Genomic DNA, 22,624 nt, shown 5'->3' on the forward strand with positions numbered 1-22,624 from the left:
TCATCTCTAATTAAAACCAGTTGTGTGAACAAAGACCCTACAACTTGGGGCCAAACAAGCTGATATGTTCCTGTGTAACAAGTGACCAGCTAACACTAAAGGAAATGCCTGGTCATTGGCTGATCGCATTTTTAACTGTTTGAAAATTCATTGTTTGTCAGCTAAATCTCTATCTCTCAGCATAATAGGGGAAGTGCAGCCAACAATGATGGAATTAAAGGGGTACTCCTGTGGAAAACTTTTTTTTTTTAAATCAACTGGTGCCAGAAAGTTAAACTAATTTGTAAATTACTTCTATAAAAAAAAAAAATCTTAATACTTCCAGTACTTATTAACTGCTGAATACTACATAGGAAATGCTTTTCTTTTTGGAACACAGAGTTCTCTGCTGACATCTCTGTCCATTTTAAGAACTGTCCAGAGTAGGAGAAAATCCCCATAGCAAACATATGCTGCTCTGGACAGTTCCTAAAATGGACAGAGATGTCAGCAGAGAGCACTGTGCTCGTGATGTCAGCAGAGAGCACTGTGTACCAAAAAGAAAACTTCCTCTGTAGTATTCAGCAGCTAATAAGTACTGGAAGGATTAAGATTTTTTTTTTTTTTAATAGAAGTAGATTACGAATCTGTTTAACTTTCTGGCACCAGTTGATTTAAAAAAAATAAAATAAATAAAAGTATTCCACTTTAAAGGGCCACATCAACATTCCACTGATCATTCATGCCCAATAATTGAGCCACATAATAGAATCCTTAAACAGGCGCTGATCTGCTTGATAGGCACTTGTATATGGCATGGGTTCACCCAGATGTATTTTATTACTTAGTATTATCTTACCTGATGGGCGCAGACTTTGTATAGTTTCCCTCCAGTAAAATGAGCCGGAGGTTGTTTAGTCTGAGTGCCGTTCTGCACAAACTCCGAAAGAGCCAGGATGGAATAACACATATTATCCTATAGAACAATAAAAATAAGAAATGCCTTCAGTAGAGTCCTGAAATCCCTAGAATGTGTCCATTTTAAAGGGGTTTCCTTCCATAGTCGTTATAGTTATTCCATATCACTAAGTGCAATGTCTTACTGAATTACAGGGGTAGAATTGCTAAAACACACACACAATCCCAAAATAACAAAAATTACTTTTGGCTGTTTCCGCTGTCTTTCAGCATATCACTGCTCCCAACCAGACACTGTACACCAGTGGTCTCAAACTGTGGCCCTCCAGATGTTGCCAAACTTCAACTCCCAGCATGCCCGGACAGCCGTTGGCTGTCCGGGCATGCTGGGAGTTGAAGTTTGGCAACATCTGGAGGGCCACAGTTTGAGACTACTGCACACAAAACTGAGCCGAGTTCCTGAACAGTCTGTGGTAGGGGGCGACGTTGTACAGAAAAGAAGAAGTAAAATGGTCCATGTGCTTTGTGTGAGATAAGAGAGATGAGGATTACATTTCCTGATGATATCAGATGCGGTGTTGTCGTGAAGCATGTGGTGTCACAAAACACAGCTATACCTGAACATGTATACAAACACCACCACAAATAACACACAATTTAGAAATGGTCCATAACCACCACCACAGATACCCACCACCATCCAAGAAAGGAAGTATATAGATATTGATACAGATGATGACCTAGATTAAAGAAAAGGTTCACATGACAGACGCATGGGTGATCACCAGAATCTCTTGATAATGCAGCCTCAAGCTTCGGGCCTGTAACTTAAAGGGGTAACACCATCTCAGCTAACAAAATCAAACTGATAAAGCTTGTCGAGTTAAATATTTTGCACATATCTTCTTTTAGCAAATTTGCCTTTTTCTCCTGATATCCCTTTCCTCCCCTTCTCCACAGCTCATTGCCTAGATTACAAAACACGCACGCCCCACCAAGTCTGACTATGTTAGTTGAGATAGCAAAAGCCCTTTAGGGTATTGTTCACATGTACATATTTTGCTGCGTATCTTGCTACCTATTCAAGTCCATGGGTAGCAGGATCAGCTGCGGAAAAACTGCTGCAAAGCATGAACCTGTGAACGTACCATTTAGGGTACGTTCCCACCTGTCGTATTTGCTGCGTATTTGCTGCTGCATATTTTATTTTCCCATTGAAGTAAATGGGTTTGAAAATACGCAGCAGCAAAATACGCCAGTTGGGAACGTACCTTAAAAGGAGATGTCCGGTACGGACTATTCCTATTCCATCCTGCCCAGGCTGCAAAAAAAAAAAAAGAAGAGGAAACAAACTTTCACTTCCCTTCCTACATTCCCCCGGAGCTCCGCAACAGCTGATCGGTGAGCCGGGCTGTCTGCTTCCTACTTCCTTTAGCCCAGGATGTCACACGGCACTTCAGCCTATCATCGGCTGCAGCGATGTCCCGCCTAGACCGGTGATAGACTGAAGCGCTGTGTGATGTCCCGGCTAAAGGAAGTAGGAAGTAGACAGCCCGGCCGACCGATCAGCTGTTGTGGAGCTCCGGGGGAATGTAGGAAGGTAAGTGAAAGTTTGTTTCCTCTTCTTTTTTTTTTTTTTTGCAGCCTGGGCAGGATGGAATAGGAATAGTCCGTACCGGACATCTCCTTTTAAGGTACGTTCCCAACTGGCGTAATGGGGAATGTAGGAAGGTAAGTGAAAGTTTGTTTTCTCTTTTTTTGCAGCCCGGGCAGGATGGAATAGGAATAGTCTGCAGTGGACATCTCCTTTAAGGTGATCTCAGCATAGAAAGGGTAATGTATGGGGAATGTCTTGTACACATTTAATTCTATGTTAAGCAGAAATATTACCATCCTTCAGCAATGCCAGGATATCATAGTACCTGCTTCCTTTACAAGTAAATCTGCAGAAGCACTGGGGCAGATATACTAATACGGTCTTATTCTTAGAGTAAGCATAAAAAGGGAGATTTATTAAAACCTATGTAGAGGAAAAGTTGCCCATAGCAACCAATCAGATCACTTCTTTCATTTTGCAGAGGCCTTTTTAAAAATTAAAGAAGCGATCTGACAACTTTTCCTCTGGACAGGTTTTGATAAAGTCCCAGATTTTTAGACTCCTCTAATTTTAGACCAAGTTTAGGGGGATGATTCGGATCATATGAATGTATAGGCAATATATATATATATATATATATATATATATATATATATATATATATATATATATATATATATGGGGAAGGAGAGGGTTGTCATTAATATTTATTCACATATTAATTAATAAATTATGTTGCACTAGGTGTTTATGGAAATAATGTATGTGGTGTGCTTCAATGTTTTTATTTACCGTATTTATCGGCGTATAACACGCACTTTTTAGGCTAAAATTTTTAGCCTAAAGTCTGTGTGCGTGTTATACACCGATACACCCCCAGGAAAGGCAGGGGGAGAGAGGCCGTCGCTGCCCGCTTCTCTCCCCCTGCCTTTCCTGGGGTCTAGAGCGCTGCTGTCGGCCCTTTTCACCCCCTGGTTATCGGCGCCGCTGCCCGTTCTGTCCCCCTGACTATCGGTGCCGCTGCCCCGTTGCCTCCCCCCATCCCCGGTGGCATAATTACCTGAGTCCGGTCCGCGCTGCTCCAGGCCTCCGTCGTGCGTCCCCGGCGTCATTGCTATGCGCTGAACGGCGCGGTGCATGACGTCAGAGCGCCGCGCCGTGCATAGCAACGACGCTGGGGACGCACGACGGAGGCCTGGAGCAGCGCGGACCGGACTCAGGTAATTATGCCACCGGGGATGGGGGGAGGCAACGGGGCAGCGGCGCCGGCAATGGGTGCCGCTGCCCCTTCTCTCCCCCTGGCTGTAACCAGGGGGAGAGAAGGGCCGACAGCAGCGCTCTAGACCCCGGGAAAGGCAGGGGGAGAGAAGCGGGCAGCGATGGCCTCTCTCCCCCTGCCTTTCCTGGGGGTGTATCGGGGTATACACGCGCACACACGCACCCTCATTTTTTCATGGATATTTGGGTAAAAAACTTTTTCTACCCAAATATCCGTGGTAAAATGAGGGTGCGTGTTATAGGCCGGTGCTTGGTATACCCCGATAAATACGGTAGATGCCTGTAGCAATAAATAAATTGATGTAATAAAATTATTTTATATAGTAGCACAATTTATATGATAACTTTTTTACATTAATTGACAAATGTAACTTTTGTATACAAATTTATTACTAAAACATATCTATTTTTTGTATAAAAATTAATTGTGGACACTGGGTGTGGATGTATTCATAGATAAATAATGAAATTAAAATATTTTATGGTGTATCAATGATAATGTACATTACCATATTACCACTATTTATGAGTTGCTTTAGTATGAATGAATAAACGTGCACGAAGTGATGGTCTTTTCAGTTGACTTCCAGTCTTTTTTTTTGTTTGCTGTTACTATGGTAACCTCACTCTGTTTCTTTGCTGATAAATACCTGGGTGCGATGACGTAAACTAGAGGCCGGAAAAAGCACGCACTCACGTGCGAAACTGCTGGTGTAACCTCCGAGCGCCACACACCTGCGCTGATGCTGAGACCCAGCACCCCATGAACGGGACTCCGAGACGCAGCTATCTCTGCTGAGCGGTGAGTGCACGTACGTGCTTCTTCATTTACAATTTACAAATCTGTTTAACGTTCTGGAGCCAGTTTTTATATACACACACACACACATATATATATATATATATATATATATATATATATATATATATATATATACATATATATATACATATACATATAAAATTAAAAAAAGATTTTTCCTGGAATACCCCTTTAAGTTGTATTTGAATTTGAATATCTGGAATAATCTTGTAGAGAGGAAGTGGCTGTAGGCTTATATAATATCTACTTGGCTTACTTCACACCAAAGTTGTACACCACATTTTTGGCGCATGGTATAGTATACAAGCCACACCCATTACAATATAAGCCACACCCCTTTTTAATAAGGAAGTTACTTTGGATGCATAACATATTTAAAGCTTTTACACATGGAATGCATGGTTTCAGGATGCATACACTCAAACATTGTAGGTGCCGCAATATACTGCCTTAGTGTCATTGCTCTTGAAAAAAAACAGAAAGATGAGCAGAAAACAAGCAGGAAAGGGAGAAAATATAAGACTGAGGAAAAACGAGGGTAATAAAAAACCCTGTACTCACTCCCTGCCGCTGCTCCCTGGCAGAGTGCTGCAATGATATCCCGAACATTGTTCATGCAATGCTGCAGCTAATCGCTGACCTCAAAGGTCACATGCAGTAAAGGAAGGTCGCTGAGGCTAGTGATTGGCTGCTGCATCACATGTTCAACGTACACCCTTACAGCAGGGTACATATGGGTAAGAACAAATTTATTTTTATAATTTTTTACCCTGATCTCTGTATGTATTTTGTTTAAAAATATTGTAAAACACCTTTAACCTTTAATTAAGTCTTACATTACAGAGTCACAATGCAAGCAAATATGACAAACATGAGGCGGATCATTGCAAATAACTACAGGGCTTTACCTTTGTATCTGTGGCTTCCCAAGGAATCCCACAAAGTGTCAACACCTTTTGCAGCTCTTCAGTACTGAGTTTGTTTAAATCATCCAACTTTAGTGTCCCATCATGAAGAAGTCTCGCAAGAGCGCTGCCATTACCTGCAAACCCCAAAAAGAAGAAATATTACACCGTTTCTGTGCAGACTGCCCCAAAGGGCTGGCTGACTGGCTGGTGTTCAAAAACAGTGGAACTTTAAAGGGGTACTGTGGCCCCAAGAGATTTTATTCCCTATCCAAAGAATAGGGGATAAAATGTCTGATCGCGGGGATGGAGTATCGGGAAGTCACGACTCCGCCCCCGTGTGACATCACATCCCGCCCCCTCAATGCAATTCTATGGAAGGGGGCGTGATGGCCATCCTCCCATAGACTTGCATTGAGGGGGCAGGAAGTGACGTCACACGGGGGCGGAGTCGTGACATCCCGATACTCCATCCCAGTGGTCGGGAGGCATAAGACTGAGAGCCTCCAGTGCTTCCGGCAGTACTTACAGGTGGGTGCTGCATGCTAGATTGCGGTGGTCCCCAGCGGCGGGACCCCCTTAATCAGACATCTTATCCCCTATCCTTTGGATAGGTAATAAGATGTCTTGGGGCCGGAGTACCCTTTTAAAGCCTTATTGTCATTTTAATACACTTTTGATATCTTACACAGACATATGAAAAGTTAAAGGGGGTTATCCAGGATAGAACTTTTATTTTTTATTTTTTTTAACATGCTGCCCAGATTGCTAGCATCTACAGTGACTCCCCGACCTACGATGGCCCCGACATATGATCAAATCGACATACGATGGCCTTTCAGAGGCCATCGCATGTCGATGTCAGCATCGACATACAATGCTTTTTTATGCCGGGGCCATCGCATTAAGTGCTATACGGCAGCGCAAAATGCTTAAGCTGCTGCCAGACAGCAGCTTAATGTTCCCCGTGTGGTGCGGTAAGTATTACTTACCCCTCCACAATGCTCCGGGGTGCCCTACGGGTCCAGCGCTGGTCTTCCGGTGTCTTCTCGGCCCTCTCCGATGATGTCAATGCGCTGTTGCGCACGTCATCCAATAGGAATGGCGTACGCAGCGGCGTAATGACATCGCTACGCAGGCCCAGTAAGGCCTTGCGGAATACAGCGGAGGACCGGAAAAGACAGCAGAGGACCGGAGAAGACAGCGGAGGACTGGAGATGACCAGGAGAGCCCAGCGGAGGCCCGGGGTCACCATCAGGAGCGGCGGGACACCATCGCGAGCGGCGGGGACAGGCGAGTACAGCTTCCTATACTTTACATTGCACAAATCCCTCAACATACGATGGATTCGACAAACGATGGCTCGTTTGGAACGAATTACCATCGTATGTTGAGGGACCACTGTACTTCCTGCAGGGGCCCTATACATCACACTGCCGCTTAGCTAATCACTGGCCGAGGCAGGACATTGTTGTGGCCAGTGATTATCTGACTGCAGTGTGACGAGTCGACCACAAGAACCATTCTAGGCAGCATGGTAATAAAGTTCTCTTTTGGATAACCTCTTAAGATCGGTTGGGGTATCCTCTTCATTAGTTAGTTATAGCTGGGTGAAGCGCATGGCTTGTCATTCCAAGTCTTTGCATTTTTATTCTGACTGGCAGCAAGAGATGGGCTCCATTGTAAGTCTATGGAGCCCATCTCCAGCAGTCGGATCAGTCAGGGTCTTAGTGCTGAGCCCCCTACGATCATTAGACATAGCAAGGTAAAGCACTCTTTCTTTCCAAGCTTAGCACTCTGACTGACTGCAGAAGATGGGCTCTATAGACTTATAATGAAGCCCATCTCCTGCTAACAGTCAGGTTTATCGCCAAAGGGGGGAGTTAGGTGCACAGCTGTGGGCTTTACTCAGCTATATCTAAAGGTTGGAGGGACATCTCTTTAATAGAACTGAAGCAAGCAATCCATTCCTACTCTGGGTCTTCTGCGCCGGGCCTAGATGGGATTCCTTGGGAAATTTATAGAGAGTGGGAGGATGTGTTGATACCTATTTTGTATGCTGTATTCAATGAATCCTTCAAAATTTCAGCATTCCCCCCCCTCAATGTTGGAAGCAAATATAATTCTTATACCAAAAAAAGATCTGTTTCTTGACCTCATTGTTAAGACCAATTTCACTTTTAAATGTAGGCGTGAAACTGTTGGCTAAGATAATTGCTATGCGTTTATCTAAGGTTATTCCGGATTTGATACATACAGACCAAACAGGTTTTCTAAAGGGGAGATTGATTTATGATAATTTAACTTGTGCTATGGCAAGTGTTCAAATGGAAGGCCACCCACTCCGTTCCACTCTGTCATTGGACGCCACCAAGGCGTTTGACAGAGTGGAATTGAGGTTTCTTTGGCGAGTGTTGGATAAATTTGGATTGGGGCCAAATATAGTGCACTGGATAAAACTACTTTATAAAGATCCCAAAGCGCGTATTATAATTAATGGAAACTTAACAGATCCCCTTGTCTTGTCGAAGGGGACAAGACAGGGGTGTCCTCTTTCCCCCCTCTTGTTCATAATGTTTATAGAGCCACTGGCAGAGGTCTTAAGAACATCCCCCCCAAATTAAAGGGTTCGGAATAGGTGGAGGGAATAATAAAGTCTCACTATACGCAGATGACTTGCTGTTGTACTTGGACAACCCTGAGACAATGTTCCCAATTGTAATTAACCAGGTTAAAAACTTTGGTAGTGTTTCAAATATGGAGGTTAATTGGAATAAATCGGCTCTCTTACCAGTGGAGAGAAGAAGCGTAATATCAGTACATGAAGTTCATATAGTAGGACCAGGTGAATCATTGAAATATATAGGATTGGAAATATCTACTGAAAATAAGGCATATGAAGAATTCAATCTAAAACCCCTTAAAAAAATAAATAGAGAGGAAAGTCAAAGTGTGGAGTAGCCTCCCCCTCGCACAGGCAGAGTGGCGTTGGTTAAAATGGTAATTCTACCCCAAGTTTTACATGTAATACGGGCAGCACCTGTGTATCTCAAGCGGAAGGCCATGCATAAATTTGAGCTAATATGGGGACCCTGGATTGACACTCCAGGTCTGCCGTCTGTATACTTACGGAGGACCCCTATGGAAGTGTTGTTGGGGGGAGTGAGTTAGTCTGTCTTTCCTTCTGCTGTGTTGCTCTTCTCTTGTATGTCTTGTTATGCCATGTCAATCCTCTCCTGCTGTATGTTTTTTGGCTGTGATACTTCCTTCAAGCTACTGTATGGAACCCCACCTGTACTTTTTCTGCAATTCCCTATGAATGTCCTCACCCACACCCTTTACTGATTGTGTAGAGCGGTGACACTCCTTTTTCTACTGGTGTAGAGGATATGTTCTTACTTAGCATGCCGTAGTTGTTTTTTTTTTATCTATGCAATGTATGTAAAGATCATGCAAATTTTTATTAATTTTTTTCTCTTTGCACTATTTTCCTATGCAGTGGTTTTTTTCTCCATCCTACAGGAAGGGAATGACACGGGAACCAAGGGGGGGGGGGGTTCTGTGGGAGTGGGGGGGGGATTGGTTATGGCTTTTTGTTTTGTTGTTTGTTGTAAAAAACAAAATGTTCAATAAAAACTTTTCTGAGTAAAAAAAATAAATATGGGCAGCACCAGGGTGGATACCCAGGCAATGGTTCAAAGGCCTGGAAGAAGCAATAAATAAATTAATATGGGGAAGAGGCCGGGTAAGGATAAAATACTCGGATCTCACCCTTCCAGAAGGGAAAGGAGGTTGGGGGTTGCCTAACTTTTGGTTCTATTTTTTGGCCACACAAATCCAAGAGATGAGAGAGAGAGAGATGAGAGAGAGATGAGAGAGAGAGAGATGAGAGAGAGAGAGAGAGAGATGAGAGAGAGAGAGATGAGAGAGAGAGAGAGAGATGAGAGAGAGAGAGATGAGAGAGAGAGATGAGAGAGAGAGAGAGAGATGAGAGAGAGAGAGATGAGAGAGAGAGAGATGAGAGAGAGAGAGATGAGAGAGAGAGAGATGAGAGAGAGAGAGATGAGAGAGAGAGATGAGAGAGAGAGAGAGATGAGAGAGATGAGAGAGATGAGAGAGATAGAGAAAGGATGACCGCAGCACTCAATAGTGGTGAAAAATCTAAAAAGTGGCTTTATTCCAAAATCTCGGCTGCAGCGCCTCTCTGTCATTGCTGCACGGGGCAGGCTCGCTCTGTGCGTGATGGCGGGCAATGCAGGGGCCGCCACGCCCAGTCCCATAGACTTGCATTGGGGGGGCGGGCCTAAAAAAAATGGCCTAAAGAAAATTTTAAAAAAATAAAGTTTGGAGGGGGTCTCAGCACTAAGACCCCAACTGATGTAAACTTTTCACGTATGACATGTCAAAAGTGGGCCACTCATAAAAAGTGTTTTTTACTGTCTTGAGTGTCTCCTTGAAAGTTGCACACTACAAAGTGTAATATTCTTTTTTCTGCACATTCTTTTCTGATACACGATTACATAAATAGCAAAGACAAGCTACACCTAGTGATCGACCAGAGGCACAGACATATACTCACCCACAACTTTCTGTATTTCCAGATTCTTGTAGCTCTCGCTGTTTACTACCACAGCTCCTCTCATGAGTGGAGGGAAGAATGGGGAGATGATGGAGGCGTCAAACTTTGTGATAGGAATACTAGAGGGAAAGGCAGCTTGTTCCAAGACTTCATTTTCCAGTGTGGACCAGAAATCTTCCATGCTCACCTCATTGGTTGTTAAAAACTCCGGCCAGGTAAACTGGAGACAAAGAAACAAGAGCAACTGGCGGCTGAATCTTACCCGTTTACTATAGTTTTTTTTTTTTTTAGAGAAGAACGATTTTATGATTGCGCAAAAGAGAACCTTACAAAGGCCTAGTTATTTATACCTCAATGTTGGTCAGCGTCAACGTATCCTCTACATTCCTCTGTGCTATTTCCACTTTTGGAGCTACTCCACATACACCACAGATCATATCATTGTAATCCCGGACTGTCAGGCACTCGAAAGCCCAATAACCACAGCTCAGCAGCTCCTGCACTGTCAGCAGCTCTTCTGCACTCAGGACCTTCTCTAGGGGGGAAAAAAGACAGAAGAGAAGTTAAATCGTACCCATGTTAGGATACCTATACTTATAAACTATATGCAGGGCTGTGGCACCTGCAATACAGAGTTTAAGTTGGAAGCAGACATCTAAATACAGTGGTCCCTCAAGTTACAATATTAATTGGTTCCAGGACGACCATTGTATGCTGAAATCATTGTATGTTGAGAACATTACTCTATGGAAACCTGGTAATTGGTTCTGAAGCCTCCAAAATGTCTCCAAAAATAGGAAAACGTGAGGATTACAGAAAAATAAGTAGATAAGTAATACAGATAAAGCAAATCCTTACATATAAAAGTAAGAAAGATCTGCTGGGAGCTGTAATCACTGTCTGTCAGTGTTTCCCAACCAGGGTGCCTCCAGCTGTTGCAAAACTACAACTCCCATGCTGGGAGTTGTAGTTTTGCAACAGCTGGAGGCCCCCTGGTTGGGAAATGTTGATCTATGTAGAGGACAGGAGCTTCTTCGGGGTCCTGTACAGTACACACAATGCCCTAAAAAAGTAACATGGAGCCGCCCTCACCTGGTGTCCAAAGGAGCAGCTAACCCTGGTACAGGTAAAGAGTACAGAACATGTAATACCTCCCTGTACTGTAGGGGGCGCTACCAAACACCAGTCGGTGCATACACTTCAGTAATATGTGGTGGATGGGGGACACGTTTTTATCAAGAAGTGCGCTAAGAGCCTCAATTTTTTGACCAATGTGTGCTGCTGCAATCCTCTTTTTTTGTATACTCTGTATCTGCCAAAGCAGTGTGCACCCGTGTATTAGGCTGTTGTGCTGGCTATTTTTCTTTTTGCTTGTTTGTACAACTCCGAGGGAAATGGCACCCTCTTTAGCTGTGCACCCCTCCCCCTTTTTCACAGGTGGTGTTTTAAATTGTTTATGGATCCAGCATGTCACCCAGTCAGAGGCTATATGCCCAACAGAGGTGAGTGGATATTTGAGTGTTAGGCTCAGAATTTGTGCTAGGGTCCCATCCTAAATGAGGCCACCTCCCCGTGGTGGATGGGGGACACGTTTTGATCAAAAAGTGCGCTAAGAGCCTCAATTTTTTGACCAATGTGTGCTGCTGCAATCCTCTTTTTTTGTATACTCCATATCTGCCATAGCAGTGTGCACCCGTGTATTAGGTTGTTGCGCTGGCTATTTTTCTTTTTGCTTGTTTGTACACTTCAGTAATACAGGTGTTTTACAAGTAAAATGCCCATTCTGATTGGTCGGTTCTTCCAGCCATTGACATGTTTTGCAGATTCCGTAGCATTGTATGTGGAGTCTGGTTTCAAGTTACAATGGTCCAGAAAAGACCATTGTATGCTGAAACTATTGTATGTTGAGGCCATTGTAAGTTGAGGGATCACTGTACATCGTCAAGTGACCTTACTGGGCTACTGCAGCTTAAAGGGGTTATCCAGGAAAAAACTTTTTTTTATATATCATCTGGCTCCAGAAAGTCAAAACAGATTTGTAATTTACTTCTATTAAAAAATCTTAATCCTTCCAGTACTTATGAGCTTCTGAAGTTTAGGTTGTTCTTTTCTGTCTAAGTAATCTCTGATGACACGTGTCTCGGGAACCGCCCAGTTTAGAAGAGGTTTGCTATGGGAATTTTCTTCTAAACCGGGCGTTTCCCGAGACAGGTGTCATCAGAGATTACTTAGACAGAAAAGAACAACCTTATCTTCAGAAGCTCATAAGTACAGAAAGGATTAAGATTTTTTAATAGAAGTAATTTAGAAATCTGTTTAACTTTCTGGAACCAGTTGATATATAAAATAAAGTTTTTTCCTGGATAACCCCTTTAACTCCACATTGAAGTGGATGGGAGCTGAACTATACAAAGTCTGCTTCTGATCCTCTTTACTGTGTATGCAGGTGCCGTTGATCTCACAGACAGATTATTGGTGGGGGTGCTGGGAGTCATACACCCACCAATTACATAATGATGGTCTATTCCGAGAACAGGCAATCAATTAAAAAAAAAAAAATAATCCCCATAGAATTGATAAAGTCACAATATTCAGTCCTACCTGCTTGTCTTTGCACTGAATCCAAGATGTTGCTGATAGACATTTTGGGGTCTTCTCCTACTCTTATTTGGTTCCGGATAGAAAAAAGAAGATCCAGACTAACCAGAAGCTTGTTCCCCACATTGAACAGTCCTAGTGATCAGAAAGAATATGGTAAGATCAGAAAGAGCAGTATACACCCAGCTTGGGCATCACTGGTGATTCTGAAACATGGCACTTATGTAGAACAAATTCTCCCTAAAAATACACAGACATTTTCTAGAACAGTGGTCTTCAAACTGTGGACATCCATATGTTGCAAAACCACAACTCCCAGAAGGCCTGGACAGACAACGGCTGCCAGTGCATGCTGGGAGTTGTAGTTTTGCAACAGCTGCAGGTCCACAGTTTGGAGGCCACAGCTCTATACGAATATAACACACAGAGGTTTAGCTAAATACTGAAGTTGTTCCACTTGGAACATGGAGCAATATCTATATATACATTTTTTAATTTTTTACTTATTTAGGTGTTATTTGTGGCTCTCCCATTGTCACCTACTAAAAATAAATGAACACCATTAAAGGGGTAATCCACTGGAAAACATTTTTTTTAATCAACTGGTGCCAGAAAGTTAAACAGATTTGTACATTTCTTAAAAAATCTTAATCCTTCCAGTACTTATCAGCTGCTGTATGGTACACAGGAAGTTCTTTTCCTTTTCAATTTATTTTCTGTCTGACCACAATGCTCTGTGCTGACACCTCTGTCCATGTCAGGAACTGTCCAGAGCAGGAGAGGTTTACTATGGGGATTAGCTCCTGCTCTGGACAGCGGTGTCAGCAGAGAGCACCGTGGTCAGACAGAAAAGAAATTCAACAATAAAATAACTTAATGTTGAGCATACAGCAGCTGATAAGTACTGGAAGGATTAAGATTTTTAAATAGAAGTAATTTACAAATCTGTTTAACTTTCAGGCACCAGTTAAAATAAAAATAGTTTCCACTGCAGTACCCCTTTAACCTAACTTAAAAAAATCAATTGGTGATGAATAAGAGACATATATAAGGTATAACTAGAGGAAGTATTGCTCCAGTCAGTTAGAATTTCCACCATGCTGCTTTTCTGAAGCATCTCAAATTAGGATTTATAGTTCTACAGGATTGGAAAAGGATTACTGCTTTCTTACATGCACAGTGCCACATCTGTACTGGGGTTGTGTATGAAAGTTAGCTTCATTGAAACCAATGGGCTTGAGCAGTAATACTATACACGAACTATGTGTAGTACTGCTTTATAACCACTGAGGCTGGTCAACTGGGAGGAACCACTGGTGGATTGCTGCATTTCTGTCATACATACCTGTAAAGATGTCATTAAAGCTATGTAGTGCCAGACACTGGGGGTTTAGACACACCTTCACCTGAGCGCTCACCAGATGCAGACGGGTAGAGGTTAGTAACCAGCAGTCCTGAGCTCCTGCCACTGAGCTGCTGGATAGAAATAGAGGATTACAGTTTATTAAGATGAGGTACAATTCTTACTATGAATCCTGGAGTAAACTCAAGGATAGAGCTCTGGCCTTTCTGTCCTCAGGCTTAAAGTGCCATTGTACGTATCTTTTGTGTGCTCGGCTGATGTTTATCTGTATTATAACCCAACCCTGTTTATGTGCCTTTATTGCTTCAGTAAAATGGACAACTTTTGCTATTTTGATATTCTCACTACTGTTCCATCTCTCCCCTGTACTAACTTGACTTGTTTCGTTAATAAAAAAGAGATAAAAAAAAAAAAAAAAGAACAAGCAAAAGTGCCATTGTGCAAGTGCAAATCCCCATCCACCTCAATACCCAGCTCCTACCTGTCTGGAATAGTGGCTGCTATATCTCCATAAGTGTGATTAGGGATGTGAATGGTTATTTGGATTCATACAATGCCTATATAACACTCTACTGTATTTGGCATCACACATCTTACAGCAGACTTTAAGATGGTAATTTTATAATGATCATTTATCCTTAAAGGGGTATTCCAGGAAAAAAACGTTTTTTATATATATATATCAACTGGCTCCAGAAAGTTAAACAGATTTGTAAATTACTTATATTAAAAAATATTAATCCTTTCAATAATTATCAGCTGCTGAAGTTGAGTTGTTCTTTTCTGTCTGGCAACAGTGCTCTCTGCTGACATCTCTGCTTGTCTCGGGAACTGCACAGAATAGAAGAGGTTTGCTATGGGGATTTGCTTCTACTCTGGACAGTTCCCGAGACACGTGTCATCAGAGAGCACTTAGACAGAAAAGAACAACTCAACTTCAGCAGCTCACAAGTACTGAAAGGATTAAGATTTTTTAATAGAAGTAATTTACAAATCTGTTTAACTTTCTGGAGCCAGTTGAAATATTTAAAAATTTTTTTTTTTTTTCCTGGAATACCCCTTTAAAATAGGATTCCCTGGTGCCAACTTAGCATCAAAACCAGCATTGTACAGAACCACAATTCACATCAGCCTCTGCCCACAATAGGACACACAATCTCACTTCTTTGTCTAAGACACATATACTGGGGTCAATTCCATTGGAAGACAATTATTCTTTCTGTGTGTTTTTTAGAGTACAATGGAGAAGTCAGAGAAACCCTATATCAACAATGGGAGAAAATACAAACTCCATGCAGATGCCCTTGGTCATATTCAGACAGTGTAAACTTGGAGCCAGTAGTTCAGATAGGAACTGATTTTTCTTGATGGACCTTAACTCCCTCCCTGTTTTAGGGCGATAGCATACAACAAGCTATGCAGAAGGATCACTTATAAAATAGCAAGATTTCTTCTTATTAAATAATCTTTCCTGAATCTAGTGTAATTTATAAAACTCAGGCCGTCAATGTTTGATCACGGAGATCAGACCCCACTGATCAGCAAAATAAAGGAATATTTCACTCCCAAAAAATTGCAGGAGAGTGTAAAATAAAAAAATAGATGTATATAATGTAGTAAGTTTCAAAGCAGATCATGAAGATGGATTCAGCGCCCCCCTAGTGGCAGTAATATATATACCCTCGATCTACAATGAAACAAACAAGAAAATCAACTTACTTCTTATCACCCTTAAATAACTGAGTTCCACAAAGCAGACAGCGGTCAGATGGGGACTCATAGACATTGGCCCAGGAGGTTTGCTCGATGGTGACCGTGCCATCACTCACATCAGAAAGTATTAAATGGGAACTATTTAGCTCCTGGATCAGATTAAAAGTATCTGATAATTCAGATTCATTCTCAGGGATCTGAACAATTTTACGGATTAGCTGGAGGGTGGACTGACGCTGGATTTCTTTTTGGGCTTGTGTTAGAGATTCACGTACACTCAGATCGGTGGTAATGCAAACTGGGGTTTCCTGTAATAAAGAACAAATTGCCAATTAGAATTTAGCAGCAACTACATCAAAGTGATTAGAGATGAGCGAACTTACAGTAAATTCGATTCGTCACGAACTTCTCGGCTCGGCAGTTGATACTTATCCTGCATAAATTAGTTCAGCTTTCCGGTGCTCCCGTGGGCTGGAAAAGGTGGATACAGTCCTAGGAGAGTCTTTTCTAGGACTGTATCCATCTTTTCCAGCCCACCGGAGCACCTGAAAGCTGAACTAATTTATGCAGAATAAGTCATCAACTGCCGAGCCGAGAAGTTCGTGACGAATCGAATTAACTGTAAGTTCGCTCATCTCTAAAAGTGATAGTCAGGGGTGGGAAATGCAATTTTAGAGAACCGAAACTGCATTAGTTCCTGCTGTCCCAGAGCTGTCAAGGCAATCAATGGCTCCATCTGATGCTACATCTCCCACTCCCAATTGCTCATGGAAGATGTGATTACCAGTTTTTCATAAGACCAAACTATCCCCCCCCCCCCCCCCATGTATAGAAATACAGACATGTCAAAAGCTTTCATCGGTCGGCATCTGAATCTACGTGGCAGTGCACTTCACTCTCTGGCTTGGTGCTCGCTCCTCTTAACTGCAGGAGACTGGCTCCGTTATGAGTCTATGGAGCTCATCACCTGCAAAGAGACAGGCTGAATGCCGAGCCAGCAAGTGAAGCGCTGAGACCCCCAACTAGAGATGAGCGAACTTACAGTAAATTCGATTTGTCACGAACTTCTCGGCTCGGCAGTTGATGTCTTTTCCTGCATAAATTAGTTCAGCTTTCAGGTGCTCCCGTGGGCTGGAAAAGGTGGATACAGTCCTAGGAGACTATTTCCTAGGACTGTATCCACCTTTTCCAGCCCACCGGAGCACCTGAAAGCTGAACTAATTTATGCAGGATAAGTTATCAACTGCCGAGCCGAGAAGTTCGTGACGAATCGAATTTACTGTAAGTTCGCTCATCTCTACTGCCAACCAAAACTTTTGACACATGTACTTTAAAACTGAGGCGTTCCCTAGAAAGGCAAATATCTAATGTATTTGTATATACTGTAGTGACTCACATTTATGACTTCTTTTTCTACTTTGTCCTTTGTTAGGCTGAATCCACAATTGGGGCAGGTTTTCGGTTTGTGTCTGTTGGTGTACATGAAATTGCAGAAAGGATTTTTACACTTCCCTTTCCCCCGCTGTGTAGCTAGGCCCAGGTCCTGTTAAGGAAAAAGAACAGAAAGGGTTATACATTTATACTCTCTTCTAATAATGACCAGGTTATTTTGAACAACTTGACATAGCAGAAATTCACAGTGAAAATTCACAACGGATAGGGCAGTGGTCTTCAACCTGCGGACCTCCAGATGTTGCAAAACTACAACTCCCAGCATGCCCGGACAGCCAACGGCTGTCCGGGCATGCTGGGAGTAGTAGTTTTGCAACATCTGGAGGTCTGCAGGTTGGAGACCACTGAGATAGGGCATACTACAGACTTTCACTGTAGATTTTTTTTTTAACAGTAAATGGCTGTTTTGTTAAAAAGGGGTACTCCGGTGGAAACCTTTTTTTTTTTTTTTTTTTTTTTTTAATCAACTGGTACCAGAAAGTTGAACAGATTTGTAAATTACTTCTATAAAAAAAAATCTTAAACCTTCCAGTACGTGTTAGCTGCTGAATACTACAGAGGAAATGGTTTTCTTTTTGGAACACAGTGCTCTCTGCTGACATCATGACCACAGTGCTTTCTGCTGACATCTCTGTCCATTTTAGGAACTGTCCAGAGCAGCATATGTTTGCTATGGGGATTTTCTCCTTCTCTGGACAGTTCTTAAAATGGACAGATATGTCAGCAGAGAGCACTGTGGTCATGATGTCAGCAGAGAGCTCTGTGTTCCAAAAAGAAAATAATTTCCTCTGTAGTAATCAGCAGCTAATAAGTACTGGAAGGATTAAGATTTTTTTTTAATAAAAGTCATTTACAAATCTGTTTAACTTTCCGTCACCAGTTGATTTAAAAAAAAAAAAAGTTTTCCATAGGAGTACAGCTTTAAAACCTCCATTGACTTACATTGTTATGTACTTTGTTGCCGAGTTTTATTGCAGATTCTGCAACCAGAATTCTGCAACAAATATGTGATGGGTGGATGAGTCCTGAGTGAATCAACTTAACCCCTTAAGGACCCAGCCAATTTTTACTGTAGGACCCGGCCATTTTTTGCACATCTGACCACTGCCACTTTAAGAATTAATATCTCTAAAAAGCTTTTACTGAATATTCTGAGAATGTTTTTTCGTGACATATTCTACTTTATTTTGGTGGTAAATTTTCGTCGTTACTTGCATCCTTTTTTGGTGAAAAATCCCCAAATTTCATGAAAATTTTGAAAATTTAGCATTTTTCTAACTTTGAAGCTCTCTGCTTGTAAGGAAAATTGATATTCCAAATAAATTATTATTATTATTATTTTTCTTCACAAATTTTATGTTGGCATCATAAAATGGACATATTTTTACTTTTTGAAAAAAATTAGAGGGCTTCAAAGTAGAGCAGCAATTTTCAAAAATTTCATGAAAATTGCTAAATCTGAAGGGACAGATGTTACAGAACTACAACTCCCAGCATGCCTGGGCAGTCTAGGCATGCTGAGAGTTGTAGTTTAGCAACATCTGGAGGGCTACAGTTTGGGCACCACTGTAACAGTGTTCCCCAAACTGTGACCCTCCAGATGTTGCAAAACTACAACTCCCAGCATGCCCCGACAGCCTTTGGCTGTCTGGGCATGCTGGGAGTTGCAGTTCGGCCTTCCTAGTGGTTGACACAGTAAAAATCACATTACTTTCACTTTCATTTCTCCCCCCCACCGTTGATTCCCTACCGGAGCCGGGATATCCGGTGAATGTCCGTGATGATCGCCGGGCCCCACGAGTCTTCTCCTCCAGGTACCGGCCTCCATGTTCTCCCCCCGTTCTGCCTGACATCCAGGGGTGGGCAGAACGGGGGGTTTCCATTGCAATCCACCGTCCTGCTCTGCCATTGGTCAAAATCAGTTCTGACCAATGGCAGGGGATAAGAGGAGATCGCAGCATTGCGACCTCACTCCTACCCTGCAGGATGCTGGGGCCTGTCACTAACAGGTCCGAGCATCCCTATTTCCGGGTGATCGGGTCACCAGAGACCCGATCAGCCCAGAATAACAGAAAATCGCATGTCTGAATTGACATGCGATTTTCTGCGATCGCCGACACGGGGGGGTCTCAGGACCCCCCTCGGCGATGTGCCGGGATGCCTGCTGAATGATTTTTGCAGGCATCCCGGTCCGATCCCTGCCCAGGGTGCGGAGACGTACGCGTACGTCATGTGTTCTTAAGGGGTTAAATAAGCTCTTCTTTGCAAAAGAAATACTATATGGAAGTGACATACACCTACCAGTGCCACAGGACAGCTATATTTATAGGTAGGAAAGGAGTCTGTCATCACTTTAAGTTGTGGCTGTGATACAGGTGCTTGGAGGTCTGCTCGTACCTGTTTATAAAAAGAAAGGAAGAATTAAACCACAATTATAAATTACAATGTTATAAAACAATAAAATAAAATGATAGTGGAAAATCATATAAAAAAGTAAAATGATAGAATAAAATATTAACCCCTTCACGACCCAGCCCATTTTCACCTTCAGGACCTGGGCATTTTTTGAACATCTGACCACTGTTACTTTAAACATTAATAACTCTGGGATGCTTTTACTTATCAATCTGATTCAGAGATTGTTTTTTGTGACATATTCTACTTCACTGATATTTGCATCCTTTCTTGGTAAAAAATCTAAAAATGTCATGAAAACTTTGAAAATTTAGCATTTTTCTAACTTTGAAACTCTCTGCTTGTAAGGAAAATGGATATTCCAAATAAATTACATATTGATTCACATATACAATATGTCCACTTTATATTTGCATCAAACAGTTGAGATATTTTAACTTTTGGAAGACACCAGAGGGCTTCAAAGTTCTGCAGCAATTTTCCAATTTTTCTCAAGATTTTCAAAATTGTACTTTTTCAGGGACCAGTTCAGGTTGGAAGTGGATTTTAAGGGTCTTCTTATTAGAAATACCCCATAAATGATGACCCCATTATAGAAACTGCACCCCACCCCCAAAGTATTCAAAATGACATTCAGTAAGTGTTTTAACTCTTTAGGTGTTTCACAGGAATAGCAGCAAAGTGAAGGAGAAAATTCAAAAATCTTCATTTTTTACACTCGCATTTTCTTGTAGACCCAATTTTTGAATTTTTACAAGGGGTAAAAGGAGAGAAATCACCCTAAAATGATATGTCTATGTAATGTGTTCGGCGGGCGCAGTAGAGGGCTCAGAACGGAAGGAGCGACAATGGGATTTTGGAGAGTGAGTTTTTCTGAAAGGGTTTTTGGGGGGCATGTCCCATTTAGGAAGCCCCTATGGTGCCAGAACAGTGGACCCCCCCACATGTGACCCCATTTTGGAAACTACACCCCTCATGGAATTTAATAAGGGGTGCAGTGAGCATTTACACCCCACTGGCGTGTGACAGATATTTGAAACCGTGGACTGTGTAATGAAAAATAGTATTTTTCATTTTCACAGACCACTGTTCCAAAAATCTGTCATACACCAGTGGGGTGTAAATGCTCACTGCACCCCTTATTAAATTCCATGAGGGGTGTAGTTTCCAAAATGGGGCCACATATGGATATTTATTGTTTTGCGTTTATGTCAGAACTGCTGTAACAATCAGCCACCCCTGTGCAAATCACCTCAAATGTACATGGTGCACTCTCCCTTCTGAGCCTTGTTGTGCGCCCCCAGAGCACTTTGCGCCCACATATGGGGTATCTCCGTACTCGGGAGAAATTGAATTACAAATTTTGGGGGTCTTTTTTCCCTTTTACCTCTTGTGAAAATGAAAAGTATGCGGCAACACCAGCATGTCAGTGTAAAAAATTTAATTTTTATACACTAACATGCTGGTGTAGACCCCAACTTCACCTTTTCATAGGGGTTAAAGAAGAAAAAGACCCCCAAAATTTGTAAGGCAATTTCTCCCGAGTACGGAGATACCCCATATGTGTCCCAAAACTGTTGCCCTGAAATACGACAGGGCTCCAAAGTGAGAGAGCGCCATGCGCATTTGAGGCCTAAATTAGGGATTTGCATAGGGGTGGACATAGGGGTATTCTATGCCAGTGATTCCCAAACAGGGTGCCTCCAGCTGTTGCCAAACTCCCAGCATGTCTGGACAGTCAATGGCTGTCTGACAATACTGGGAGTTGTTGTTCTGTAACAGCTGGAGGCTCCGTTTTGTAGGGGTATGTGTATATGTAGTATTTTTTACTTTTTATTTTAGGTTAGTGTAAGTGTAGTGTAGTGTTTTTAGGGTACAGTCACACGGGCAGAGGTTCACAGCAAGTTTGCTGCTGGGAGTTTGAGCTGCAGCGCAAAATTTGCTCCATCTAAAACTTGCAGCACTCACTGTAAACCTCCGCCCATGTGAGTGTACCCTGTACATTCACAGTGTGCCTCCAGCTGTTGCAAAACTACAACTCCGAGCATGCCCTTTGGCTGTCCGTGCATGCTTGGAGTTGTAGTTTTGCAACAGCTGGAGGCACACTGGTTGCGAAACACGGAGTTCGATAACAAACTGGTGTTTCGCAACCAGTGTGCCTTCAGCTGTTGCAAAAACTACAAAACTCAGCATGCAGTGACAGCAGAAGGGCATGCTGGGACTTGTAGTTATGCAACAGCTAGAGGCATACTGCTACAACTCCCAGAATGCCCTTTGGCTGTCCGTGCATGCTGGGGGTTGTAGTTATGCAACAGCTGAAGGCACACTGGTTGCAAAACACTTGAAAGTTTATTACTTAACTTAGTGTTTCCAAACCAGTGTGCCTCCAGCTGTTGCAAAACTACAACTCCCAGTATGCATGGTCTGTCAATGCATGCTGGGAGTTATAGTTTTGCAACAGCTGGAGGCACACTGGTTGGGAAACACTGAGTTAGGAAACAGACAATGTTTCCCAACCAGTGTGCCTCCAGTTGTTGCAAAACTACAACTCCCAGCATGCCCAGGCATGCTGGAAGTTGTAGTTCGGCAATATCTGAAGGATCAGATGTTGCCGAACTACAACTTCCAGCATGCTTGGGCAGTCTGGTATGCTGGGAGTTGTAGTTTTGCAACATCTGAAGGTCCACAGTTTGGAGACCACTGTATAATGGTCTCCAATCTGTGCTCTTCCAGATGTTACAGAACTACAACTCCCAGCATGCCTGGACAGACTGAGCATGTTGAGATTTGTATGTTGCAAAACTTTGTCAATTCTGATTGTAAGGGACAATTTTTTTGCATATTAATAGGCTTCGTTCAGTGCAGCAGGCTGTTCCCATTACTACCATTCACTTTGGTTAAGAGTGAAGTCTGTCTCGCTTTGTTCACAAATAAAACCAGATACCAGAGTATAACATGTCTATGCATTAGGTCATAACATTAGGTCACCAAACGTTCCACAGGA

The 22,624-nt window shown here is 42.5% G+C and overlaps 1 protein-coding gene across 14 annotated transcripts in view; it reads right to left on the reverse strand.

Annotated features, from left to right (window-relative positions):
• The window catches only part of HMGXB3 (HMG-box containing 3), a 78,755-nt gene that overhangs the window by 14,497 nt on the left and 41,634 nt on the right, over positions 1-22,624 (reverse strand). For 12 of the 14 annotated variants that reach the window (XR_008843152.1, XM_056516969.1, XM_056516966.1 and 9 more), the window contains 9 exons: positions 19,507-19,602; positions 17,150-17,296; positions 15,760-16,061; positions 14,023-14,153; positions 12,681-12,812; positions 10,430-10,614; positions 10,080-10,299; positions 5,504-5,637; positions 839-955 (listed from right to left, as the gene is read on the reverse strand). Coding sequence is in view for 13 of the 14 variants with exons in the window: in XM_056516969.1 (XP_056372944.1) it covers positions 839-955; positions 5,504-5,637; positions 10,080-10,299; positions 10,430-10,614; positions 12,681-12,812; positions 14,023-14,153; positions 15,760-16,061; positions 17,150-17,296; positions 19,507-19,602 (1,464 nt within the window). In the remaining variant the exon portion in view is untranslated. The remainder of the gene's footprint in view (positions 1-838; positions 956-5,503; positions 5,638-10,079; positions 10,300-10,429; positions 10,615-12,680; positions 12,813-14,022; positions 14,154-15,759; positions 16,062-17,149; positions 17,297-19,506; positions 19,603-22,624) is intronic. The other 2 variants (XM_056516970.1, XM_056516958.1) reach the window with 1 other exon arrangement.

Source organism: Hyla sarda, chromosome 4 (assembly GCF_029499605.1).
Source record: "Hyla sarda isolate aHylSar1 chromosome 4, aHylSar1.hap1, whole genome shotgun sequence".
Lineage (NCBI taxonomy): Eukaryota > Metazoa > Chordata > Amphibia > Anura > Hylidae > Hyla > Hyla sarda.